At 43.4% G+C, this 12221-nt stretch overlaps 1 protein-coding gene across 1 annotated transcript in view; it reads left to right on the forward strand.

The window, feature by feature from the left end:
• hif1al (hypoxia inducible factor 1 subunit alpha, like) overlaps positions 1-10427 on the forward strand; it is a 22009-nt gene extending 11582 nt beyond the window's left edge. The window contains 13 exon segments of the mRNA XM_013913810.1: positions 1-76; positions 3049-3133; positions 3441-3556; positions 5036-5220; positions 5373-5479; positions 6174-6321; positions 6428-6690; positions 6834-7018; positions 7101-7193; positions 7297-7430; positions 7732-7840; positions 8094-8217; positions 8777-10427. The exon segment at positions 1-76 is cut by the window's left edge and continues 3 nt beyond it. Coding sequence (XP_013769264.1) covers positions 1-76; positions 3049-3133; positions 3441-3556; positions 5036-5220; positions 5373-5479; positions 6174-6321; positions 6428-6690; positions 6834-7018; positions 7101-7193; positions 7297-7430; positions 7732-7840; positions 8094-8217; positions 8777-8844 — 1693 coding nt within the window. The 3' untranslated portion in view covers positions 8845-10427.
• The last annotated feature ends 1794 nt before the right edge of the window (positions 10428-12221 follow it).

Here is a 12221-nt window from a genome sequence, read left to right on the forward strand (position 1 = left end):
CATCATGGTGATGACTGAGGAGGGAGATATGATCTACCTGACAGAGAATGTCAACAAGCACATTGGCATCACACAGGTACACACACACACACACACACACACACACACACACACACTGTCTTGATGTTTTTAAATGGTAATCTTCTGCTTTGTGGGTGGCACAGAAATCTTAAGGCATTTGTTTTTGTGCCGTGCAGGCGTGTCCAGGACATTTAATCCTGACATCTGTTGATTGATTTTTGTGTAACAAGCCAAGTACTGATTGTAGGTAGAGGCGAGGACAGATAACGTCGCCGTATGAGTCGCAGTTTGTGATAAAGAAACCAAAGTATTCGCTGCCAAAACTTCACCACACTGACTCGTCCTTTGATAAATGGAGAAAGTGAGGACTGTGTGGATCCATGGCTGTGAAACCTCCTCTGTAACCATGGTGATATTATGATTTCTGTCGCTAAGTTCTTGCTCCTAGGGGGCTTTCTCTGTGTTATTGTAGGGTTTTTAACTCGCAATATAAAGCGGCTCGAGGAGGCCGTTGTTGGGATTTTGCGGCGTATAAATAAAGTTGAAATGAAAAATTGATGCTGTAACTGTGGCTTTCAAAGCTTGTTGGCAACCTGTGTTCCTGCCTGCCCCGTCGGTTCTTCGGATCGTGTTGTCTAACGAAAACTCTGCCCATTTGCCGCGGATCCCCGGCCTCCTTCAGATACTTTTACACAATCTGTGCTGCATCTGGTTCGGTTCCAGCACTATTGAGAACGAGCCAAGCTTCTCTCCGGAGAGGTGTTTGGTTTCCAAGTCCCCTTTCAGCTCACTTGGCATCGTGTTAGCATTTGCCAAACTTCTCCTGACAGATGTCATGGCGGGGGCGGGGGACTCGTGATGTCCTCGGTCCAGCTGAAGCCAGTAGAGGGCTGGCTTTTCCAATGTAGTTTCCACTTCTTTTTTTTTTTTTTTTTTTTAAATTTGAACAGTGGGTCACACCGCTGCTTAATTGTGCTTTGCTTCACATAAAAAAAGATAAATTTCCTTGTTATCCTTAAGAGTCATGCTCACATAATTGAGATCATCCATCAACTGCTCCAACACACCAGGCTCTTTATAGCAGAAGGATTTTATTTCAGGATGGATGCATGAATCTAATGACTGGAAACTTTTTATGTAGTTCAAATATTGCTGTAATAACCTATAGTTTGCACACAAACAGTTTGGTTTGTTTATATCGAGGGTGTGAAGGTCACTCTAGTTAATGGACCAATAAAACAATTATGTGATAACCCACCTTTCTTTTAACATAGAAGTAAACAATCACGTTTATTGAGAAACTGCTTAAAATATCCTGCATGAATTTTAAACGGACCGTCTTTATTACAGGTGCATCCAGGATCAGTGTAGCCGTGCAAAAGCACAAAGCAGAGCTTAACGCCTGTATCATATATATCCAGATAAATATCTTTTAACTCTTATTAAAAGTGTTTTTAACATTTTGATACCTGTGCTGTTGACGCAATAAAAGTGCATCGCATGTAAAATTATTCGCTCCCCGATTTAAATTTCACATTTTGCAAAGTCATTTATTTACTCAGTTTGTTCTAATCAGCGAGGCTTCTTTTTCGAGAGGCCGGAGAGCTCTCGTAAACGCATCGAGTAACAGGAGACCGCATAGCTTCTCCGAGGCTAAAAACATTCCCTCCACACCCTCCATGAGCGAGTCTGCGTTGGCTTAGGATCAGTTTGCCTTTTGATTTTTTTTCCTCCTTGACGAAATTGAAATAATGTTTATCTGTAAATGTGACATAAAATCAGAGCAGGGTAACAGGCTGCACCTCTGGTAAAAATTCATGCAAATCCATCCGTGTCTCTGCGAGTAATCCTGCTGACAAACAGGACAAAACAAGCACTCGCTCCGCAATCACTTTATTTTACCATTTATGATTCCAACAATTGATTAAAAATGTATGAATATTTCTAAGTTTCCAGAAATGTGCCCTCCTGTGTGGTGATGCTTACTTTATGAAGACTCTTTGCTGGTTTAATGGCTGATTGGGCGCTGGAGAGACGTAACTGTGAAGTTTAATTTTCCAGACTTTAGTCTTAAATCTTTTCCTTTCATTTCAACCGTGCCGGCTTCAGTTTCCCACTCAGCTGCCACTTCGTGTGACGGTCTTGTGATCCGTCAGCTTGGCATTCCGGTTATTTTCCAAGTCAGTTCTGGTTTTCCGTGCAGTGTGTAACATTAGGAAACCTTCTACACCAGAAAATAGATGTTGGTCTCCAAACATCCATTTTTGGCGGTGTTGGTCATTTGAAACACTTGACACATCACCCCAATCCCCATAAATACATATATAAACTTACTGGGTTTAGAAACTGGACTAAACTGAAGGCATTTCCTGTGTTGCATTTATTGTAGTTTATTTCTGTAGTTGCGCAGCAGCGTATTTGCTAAAGTGTCATTTTTATTTTGGTTAATTACAGCGTCTTGGTTTACTTTCAGTGAACTGTAATAATGTTGTTTCAGGGTGTGTAATTAAACCCCAGAGGTACTCGTTGGACGTGAGAACGCCATCATTATTGCTTATATTGTAGATGTGTTGTTTGTCATTCCTGACCTACATCAGTTTTTAGTACGCTCAGCGCTTACGAGCTTTTCTTAGATAAGAGTCGTTTTCTTTTTTATTTCCTGTGAGCTGCCAGGATAGTGTGTCTATGAAAGCTGAGCAGGAAAAAGAATCTGTTCCTTAGATCTATTCTTAGCCCCGTTTGAGGAGGTTATGGCGAGTATTCACCGAGGTCCTGAGTGAAGCATGCTGTAACAGCGGTGGCGATTTAACCCGACCTCGTCAACTGTAATTACAGTCGCTGCTAAACACAAAGAAAAATTGATTCACCAGAGAAAATAAAGTACAGACAGACTTTTAACCAACACGTCAGGTTCAAAAACTACATGTTTGTGCTTTAACAAAAAAAAAAAAAATCAGGGGTAGCAGTTGATACTTGTGGTTGTCGGTGTGTGACTCAGCGGTTTTGTTGGTTTCTTATCGTCCACAGCTGGAGCTGCTGGGTCAGAGCATCTATGACTTTGTTCATCCCTGCGATCAAGAGGAGCTCAGAGACCTGCTGACTCCACGTCCAGGTAAACACGCAGAGCCGGGGATCAGGAGCCCACTGACACCTTTATTTTGGAGTTCGGTCATGTGACAAGAAGACAAGCATCTTCTTAATTTGATCTCCAGAATTTAATTACAGGTCAGAGTGACTGTAACGAGTTAATTTAGTGCGTGCTGTCGTATTAGTTCTGTTTGTTTGTGGTCACAAAGACTCAGCAAAGCCCGTCTGTGTGTGCTTTCTGAGCTCAGCCGTTCTTTGAATTTTTAAAATGTTTTTGGTACCTGACAAACTTCTGTGAATTACCCACGTTAACAGTGTCGCGTTGCTTTCAGGTCTGAGTAAGAAGGCACGGACAGAACAGACGAGCGAGAGGAACTTCTTTATGCGAATGAAGAGCACACTGACCACCAGGGGGCGCACCGTCAACATCAAATCTGCCACCTGGAAGGTTTGTATTACACACAGCTGTTCATAGATAGATATAGAGATAGATATGCTCACTCACCTCTGACTAACCTCGGACTAGCCTTAACATTAAAACTATAGCCTGTATATAAAAGATGGACACAGCTACCATGCTGTCATCTATTAGTTTTTATTTAGAAGCCTCAATATTAAAGTTTTGGCTGGATCCATGTTGCATTTTGATCCAGAAGTAGTTGTAAACAGTGCAAATGCTTAGAATAGTAGGCTGCATTCATAAACTGTAGGACTGCAGCTACTAGCTAACTACTGCTCAGCAACAGAGTAATAATATACTAGAATACACCAACTTGCTGAACATGCAAGAGTGTCAAAGTGCAGTTTGCAGTGCTGTAAAGAAATGTTCTCCGTTTTATTCATACCGCCAGGTCCAGCTGGAGCAGGTCTTTAACCCTTAAAGTGGACGTATTCACCGCTTCCTTATTTATTCCTATGTAAATATATACTTTCACAAGTGAAAGCTGAACTTTTGGCTCATGCACTTGATTGGCTGCAGGCCTCTTCTAAATGACAAGTGTTCCTGCTCAGGAAAAACAAATAAATCACAGCCTTGGGGCTCGAGCAGGAACAGAAGATTACTTGTACTCTCCCAACACATTCTTACTGTTTGCAAAAAAAAAAAAAATTGGGAGGTGCACGACGAGCCCAAACGACAGCAGTGCACATTTACTTTTGGCTGGTGTATAAACTACTACCTTCAATAAGGACGTCTCGAGCTCACACCTCTGGCTTTGAGCACATAAGCTTCACCCACCTTTACCCAGGTCTTCGGTTTATGATGGGCAGCCAACCACAAGAAAGGAAGAGGAGTTAAAATAATAAATTGTCAGCTGGAACGAGCAGAATACGTCCCCTTTAAACAGGCCTTAGAAGGTGTGTCACAAAGTGAGGGACGGCTAGTTCTGAAGCTATAATTGGTCCTCATAAAAATAGGCACAACAGACACACATGCAGCTAAAGTCCAGTCTGAAAGAGATATGGTCAAATTAACGCTGGCAGCCGGCCTTCACGCTGTAAACGGTACACCTACTAGTTCAAACACACACACTACTTTCAATTCATGCGCTCACGTGTACTTGCTGCACAGTGGCACGTGATCTGATGTTACCATTCCTGTCTAAAGTGCTGCACTTACATTTTAAAACCTCTGGAAGAGTCAGAGGGTTTCCAGCACTGACATGTCTTGGCTCCAGCGCCACAGAGCAGGGACTCTTTTAAAACCTCTTCTGAGCATTTAAGGGATTACAGCTCAAATTTGAGGTTTTATTCTTTCTGAATTTAACATTGGCAAAAGCAGAGCGACACAAACTGAATACTTTTCATTAAAAGGAGCTCACTACAGCTAAGCAGCATGAAATTGAGCAAAAAAAAAAGTTTATTTCGGTTGTTTGAAGCGTGCTTGGTTGATGAACTCTGCTTTAAATTCCTCGCCCTCTTTCTCCAGGTCCTCCACTGCACAGGCCACATTCGTCCCTTTGGCAGCGGCTCTGCGTCGCCCCCTGCAGGCAGAGTCATGACCCTGCTGTGTGAGCCCATCCCACACCCATCCAGCGTGGAGTTCCCTCTGGATACTTGCACCTTCCTCACCCGTCACAGCATGGACCTGCGCTTCACCCACTGCGAGGGCAGGTGAGACGGAAAAATGTAACAGATCTCGACCTTTGACCTCCCTCCCCCCCCCGTGGATGGGAAGCAGGAGGAATACCATTCCACTGTAGCGCGAAAGAAAGGGGGAAAGAAACCTCTGAACTCCTGGTTCTCTTTTCTCACGCTGTTTCCAGGGTTGCAGAGCTGGTGGGATACAAACCTGATGATTTGATTGGACGCTCAGGCTTCGAGTTTCTTCACGCGCTCGACTCAGATCACATCAACAAGAGCCTGCACACATGTGAGTGTCAGTGTGTGTCTGCGTGTTACAACAGTGTAATATTTTCAATCATTTTCACCGCTTACCTGGGTCTAAACGGCTTTCATATACGGACGGGTGACGAATTAAAGAAAAATCCAGCATAAAACTCTCAGCAGGGTATTTGGCCCTCGGCTGTCGTCAGAACACCTTCAGTGCATTTTGGCCTTTAAAACAAAGTCTGAAAATTTGAGAGAGCACACGGGGACAAAAGAAATTCTCTCATTTGGAGTCTAGATGATGAAGGCAGAGAAAGAGGGGTGTCCAACATGAATGTCCAAAACTGGTTTTTCCTTCTAATTTTGAACATATTTATTCCTAAATATATATATTTTTTTTTAAAGAATGCTCCTCATTTCTGATTACTACTAATATACTAAGGAACCAATGTCTGAATTAAGTTCCATTAAACGTATTTCACCCTCAAAGTGCCTGCTTGAGAAGAAAAGTTGGCTTTGATCCACCTGAGCTCATAAAACTAGTTTAAGGGTGTTTCTTCGATGTGTCATCAGTCCATCGCTTGTATTTGAGGCACAGGATTTACTACATTTCAGCTGTTATTAAAAGCTGTGTTTCAACGAGGAGCTCCCAGAATTTGTGTTTTAATGAAGTGAAAACGTGCTCTGGCACTTCATCATCATCATCATCCTCTTTCTCTTCTGTCCACACTGCACAGTGCTCTCCAAAGGTCAGGTTAGCACCAGCCAGTACCGTTTCCTGGCAAACAACGGTGGCTACGTGTGGGCGGAGACTCAGGCCACGGTGTTGTACAACAGTAAAACGTCCCAGCCGGATGCCATCGTCTGCCTCAACTTCATCCTCAGGTACTTTTATAAGCAGCAAAGTTGTCTCGCAAACTGCAACATGAGCGAGGATGGTGCGCCCATTTACTGTTCCCGATTTTAACGTCATCGTCTTCTTCGTCTTTAGCTCTGTGGAGCAGCCAGACGTGATTTTCTCCATGGAGCAGACCCGCTGTAGTAGCATCCCTAAAGTTGAACCGGCAGATGAAGACTCCGGGACTGCCGACATGTGTGAGTCTAAAACTGACAGCACTGTTTCCACTGAGGCTGAAGATGTGGATTCAGATTCCAGCAGCAGCGCGAAGCTCTTCATGGAGCTGCGGGAGAAGCCGGAGGAGCTGCTGCAGTTGGCTCCTGATGCCGGAGACACCATCGTACCTCTGAGTCCAGGTGAGGCCAACAGAGGAAACCCCCCCCCCCCCCTTTTTTTTTTTTTTTTTTTAAGTATATAAACCTAAAAGCCTCGTTTATGTTACAGTTGAGGAAATGTCGTCGGTGGTTATTCAGAGTAGATCTTTCCCCCCCTCTTTCAGGTTCTGTCGAGCTCTCATTTGCCAGTCCACCCAGTCCAAACTTGGTGCCCGAGCACCCTCAGGATCTGTGCACCCCGCAGCTGAGAAAACTCCTCGCACCCATCTTTGACCCCATCACTCCTCCTCCATCTGCATCCTCATCCTCTTCTTCATCATCGCCAAGCTCCTCACCTAAACCCGAGCAGGTAAATGTCAGCCTTAAGTCTTTGTGCATCAGTCGAAGTGTCTGCGCCTCCCTTTAACCCTTAATCGATGTTTGTGTCTCAGAGCCGCAGTGAAGAGGAGGTGATGGACACCAGCGAGGTGGAAAAGTTCTTCGCCTTTTGGCCAGAAGATGCCCAGAAGAAAGATACCCCGGTGGTAAGAGCACGAACCGATGAGGCATCAACAAAAGACATCCTGATAACAACTGTTCAGTCAACCGCTTTCTGCAAAATATTCAGTCCTACCTGCATTTTCTCAGGAGATGGAGGGGATGGACCTGGACATGTTGGCTCCGTACATCTCCATGGACGATGACTTCCAGCTGACCTTCCTCAGCAGTATGACCGAGGAAGCTGAGAAACCTTCCGAAACTTCAGCAACAAGCAGGAAACGGTAAGCTAGACCAGCGTTATCTATAAAACTATTGGTGCAAAGGTGTGCTTAGAGCAAACAGGAAGCCAAGTTTCACCTTGCATTATTGTAACTGAGCACAACGGCCCTATGCCAAGATGGGAAATTTGTCCTGAGGGAGGCGCCAGTAAGAAGGCCGTGTTCTTGTCCTCTGTACAGTGGCCCATTCAGGACATTGTAGAGTTCCAGCTTTTTATTGTAGGTGAAGACACAGCTAAAAATTTATATCTGAACATCAAAACAAAGATTTACGTGTTTTACAATCCGTCTGTCTCTCGTTCAGGACTCATGACTCTGCTGAAGAGATGCTGTCACCAGTGATGCTCCAGGACAAGAGACAGAAAAAGGATCCTTCCATGGAGGAGGAGCTTCTTCTCACCCACAAACTACTGGTGAGTGGAAGAGGAGGAAGAGCCGAGAGGGATGATTTTAAGACGTTTAATCCAAAATGTTCTGTCTTGATGACTTTTCACTGCCTTGATTGGAGGTTGCAGTGTTCAGTTTTTACCTTTAATAAAAAACAACAAATTAGAAAATCTGAAAAATCAGTATTTAGTTGGTTTCTACTAATAGATGCTATGTAATGATAATTATGTTTTCAGAACAAACTTTTTCACCTGACCACACGTTAACCTCCAATTTCAGGACAGTCTGGACGAAACCGACCAACCAGATCTGATCATGGACCCGGAACCGGAGAGTCGCAGCCATCTGCTCACAGACAGAGATCCAGTCTTAGGAGGCATGCAAGGACTGTGTGACACTGCAGGTAAGATCTCTAACCTCAGCTCACATTATCAGACTTGCTTCAAATTAACGTCAGAGGATAACTGGCACTGAGTGACTTCCATCCCAAATTCAGTTGATTTGGCGCCATCTAGTGGTCATACTGAGATAATGTTTGGGAATTAGGCAAAATATTCCACACAGTTCAATAACTGATCATGTTGGTGCATAGGCTACTTACAGATTTCCTGTTATGATAATGTTGGATTGTAAAGGGAGTGATCTTTTTCACTCAGGTATTAAACGCGATGGGTCTGGAGCATAAACTGTACATCACAGATGGCAGTTTTTGCTCTATTCTGGCTCCTTTCAGGTTAGATCTTATTTATCAGTGGTTAGCTCACAGCGAAAGAGTGCTTAGTTCAAACCCCTGCAGGGACCTTTTGTGACTCTTTGGGGTGCTTTTTACCTCCTGCTGTTAAAAACAAGCCAGAAATCACTGCCTGTGTAGGTCTGAGACACACAAGAGATTCTTAAGCTTAAGAGTTTCAGCTGTGAAGTGTCCTCTGACCTAATAGTGTCTCTCTCTTTGTGTCTCGCAGCTCTGATGAAGGACATATTTGTATCCCGCCCGACTCTCCTCTCGCCACCTCTCTCACCTATGACCTAAAGGAATTCCTGCCAGTCACGAGTTGGCCCGACTTCACCACTTAAAACGAGCAAGTCGACTTTGGATCTGCCTGCAAACACTGCATCCTGAGCACACACCTACAGACATGCACGCAAAAGATTCGAGACTCACACACGCTGCATCACTTCGTCATCGGATCGTTGATTGTAGCCGAAGCCAAACGGTCTCTTGATGTTGGCTTTTCCCGTCCGTCTCTCACTGTGAAACAAGCCGGCGACCCGCTCTGGAGCCGGGAAAAGTCAAAGCGAAGATGCTCCAAATTGGCTTCCCGCAACCCGGCGCAGCTCAAGCGCTCGCTTTCCTCCATCATCACTTACTTTTCGTCAGGGATTTAATCTGAGAAGTCATCACTGAGGTCTGTCCGTTCTGACGGAAACGGCAGGTGGTGCTAATTTTCCTCATGCGAACGATGTGAAAGATTAATCATCCCGAATGGGTTTAACGGTGAGACAAAAAGAGACGTGTTTCTCTGCAGCTAAATTTCTCACAGTTTGATCCAATTTGTGTACAGAACAACCATGTCAGCAAAAATCACCGTCGTCCTTCTTCAGTCAGTCTCAACTAACAAAAAGTAAATCACTCGCTCTTCCACTTTACTCAGAAATAAACAAAAAGAAACAAACTTGCGAAATCAGTGGCATGTCATTTCAGTGGCATATTTTTGTGTTTTTTATACACTTGTAAACATTTTTTTTCTTTCTATTAAATGATGCAATTACTAGAAAGTTCTGATAGTTTTACTTCAGCGTTCTCTTCAGATCCTGAGTCGCCCTTCGTCGCAGATTGTTCTTGATGTCTAATCTTTAATCCCGAGGTGCCCGGTCTGTGCGCTTCATCTTCTCTTACACTCTATAAGCTAATGTGAGGTGATCAATTGGCTTTCAGACGCATAGCCGTGGATAACCTGCTGAGGGTGTGGTCAAACGGCCAAAAAAAAAAAGAGAAAAAAAAAGGCAAATTTAATGGGTATTGCTTTTTCCTTTTATCGTGGTTTTGAATATATATAAACGTATATATATTTCTATAATCGATTTATCTTTCCATTATTGTTAGTTAAAGCATCAGTAGAGTAAGCTTGTTTATATGCTGGTAGAAATGTGATGAAACACTAGAATTTAGTTTTAGTTTGTTTTTTTGTCCTTAAGATCAAATTTTATGTCTTCTAACAAATTTTACCTCAAATTAAATGAGTTGAAAGTAGGCTTGCATCCTTCAGTTGCAGTGTTTGATGAAATATTGTGATTTTGATGTTGAGGATTGTTTTCATTTGGCCACAATCATTTTTACTTTTCCACACGTTATCTGCAAACTACGAACTGTCTGTGTGCCCCCTGTAAAACTGCCATTTTATCTCAAACGTGTTACCTCTTCTAGAGCTGTCTGTGCCTTTTTCTCACCCACTGAAAAACATTGTTTGGCCTGTTACCGTCACGCAGGATCTGTTCATTATGTCCCCCTGATGATTTACACAGAGGGAGAGGGGTTGCATACAGTTTTCTTTTCTTTTTACTCTTTATCCTGTATGTATTCTTGAGCTAAATAAAGCTGATGAAGCAAAAGCAGAAGCTGTAGTGTGATCTGTGTGCAGAGGTAAATCCTGATTACCTGAGCTTCTTATGATCATCATTACCCACAAAAGAACCTCGAGCTTCTGTCCACGACCATGGAGGTCACGTCATACCAATGAAAACAGAAAAATGTTCTTTGTGTCAGAGCGCACATATCTTTTAATCCTGAAAGTGACGTTTTTAACCAAAACTGGTGTTTCATCACTAGTGGTGCAACGGATCAAAAAAATCTCACGGTTTGGATCGGATAAATTTTCGGATCAGCAAAAAAAAAAAAAAGACAAAACTCAACTCAAGACTGATTCCACGCAATTATAAAAAGAAAAAAGGTACAATATAGGGCAGTATAGGTCTTTGTATCTACCACTCAATTCAATTTTACTTATAAAGCGCCAAATCACAACAACAGTCGCCTCAATGCGCTTTATATTGTAAGGTAGACCCTACAATAATACATACCGCTCATATCGCAGTCCGCTGTGATATAATGAGCGGTCACGGTCACGTAGCCCTGGAGATCCACCCGTTTGTAGTAGTTAGGCCAACAGAAGATGCCTGGGACAGTTCAGCCATAACTTAAATCCTGCTCATACATGCTTGGAACGATCTTGCCACTAAAGTGGACACGAACGGGATATCACAGCGTGGCTCAAGCACGTTCATCATAGTTTAAACCCTTTGTTTTGCACAACGGAGTACGGCCTCCCGTACCACAGAGCTGCTCAGAACGATTAAAGGAGCACATCACCTAATGAGATGCTCTCCCTGACCTCAGGTCACCCTCATGAGGTCTGTTTCTGGTTGCTTGGTCAGATACATTTGCACCGCGGCCTGCTGGAGCTCATTTTGTAGCTCTGACCGGGCTCATGCTTTTCCTCCTGTCACACAGGAGCAGATACCGATCCTGCTAAGGACCTTCTCCAGGCCTGTCCGGCTTTCCTAGAGTAACCGCTTGTCTCCTGCAGTCTAGTCGAGACACAGCAAACCTGGCAATGACACTGTAGGCTGTAGGATAGGGCAGCTCACTAATCTGCGTAACCATTTCTGTTTTGGGAGTTGTCTCATTGTTGCCCCTCTAGTGCGCCTGTTGATAATCCAGCTGAAACTGATTAACAACTGATAGATCACCGACCAGATCAATATCCCAGAAGTTTAACTGACTCTACGCTACACTCTGATTAAAAAGTGTTCCTGTATGTCTGAGCTATGTACTGCAAGATATAAAAAAAAATAAAAAAAAACCCTCTGTGCTGAAATGTTCACAAAGATTTTGAGAATAAACCCACATTTGCACAGGTTTCACAAATCATTATTACGCAACAGATTTTAGGAAACGTGTGTATGAAGAAAATCAAGCCAGGCAAGCCAAGCTCGTTTGCATCATTGTGGGGTTGTTTTTCTCAAGGAGGAGGCAAAAAATGCATAGAAGCAGTAGATCGGACACAAACACCACATTAGTGGAAACGTTTAGTAGCAGGGGGTTAGCTCTGATACCTCACAGCAATGCCTGATTTAATGTGAGTGTGTGTGGTTGTCTGGTTCACACATCTTTAAGTATTAAAAGCAGCATTTATGTCTTTAATTCCTAAACAGTTGATGAAATATTTTTGTAAAACCCCTCAAATTACAGCTGAAAGTCTGCACTTCAGTCACATGTTGACTGTTTGATTTTAAATCCAGCGTGGTGTGGAGCAGAGGCAAAAGTACCAAATTATCTCCAAGGTTCAAACGACCTGCTGAAGGAGGCCTCATCGGCTGTGTCCCAATTCAGGGTCTGCACGCTTGAAG

Source organism: Pundamilia nyererei, unplaced genomic scaffold (assembly GCF_000239375.1).
Source record: "Pundamilia nyererei isolate P.nyererei 1_Seehausen unplaced genomic scaffold, PunNye1.0 scaffold00152, whole genome shotgun sequence".
In the NCBI taxonomy this organism is placed as follows: Eukaryota; Metazoa; Chordata; class Actinopteri; order Cichliformes; family Cichlidae; genus Pundamilia; species Pundamilia nyererei.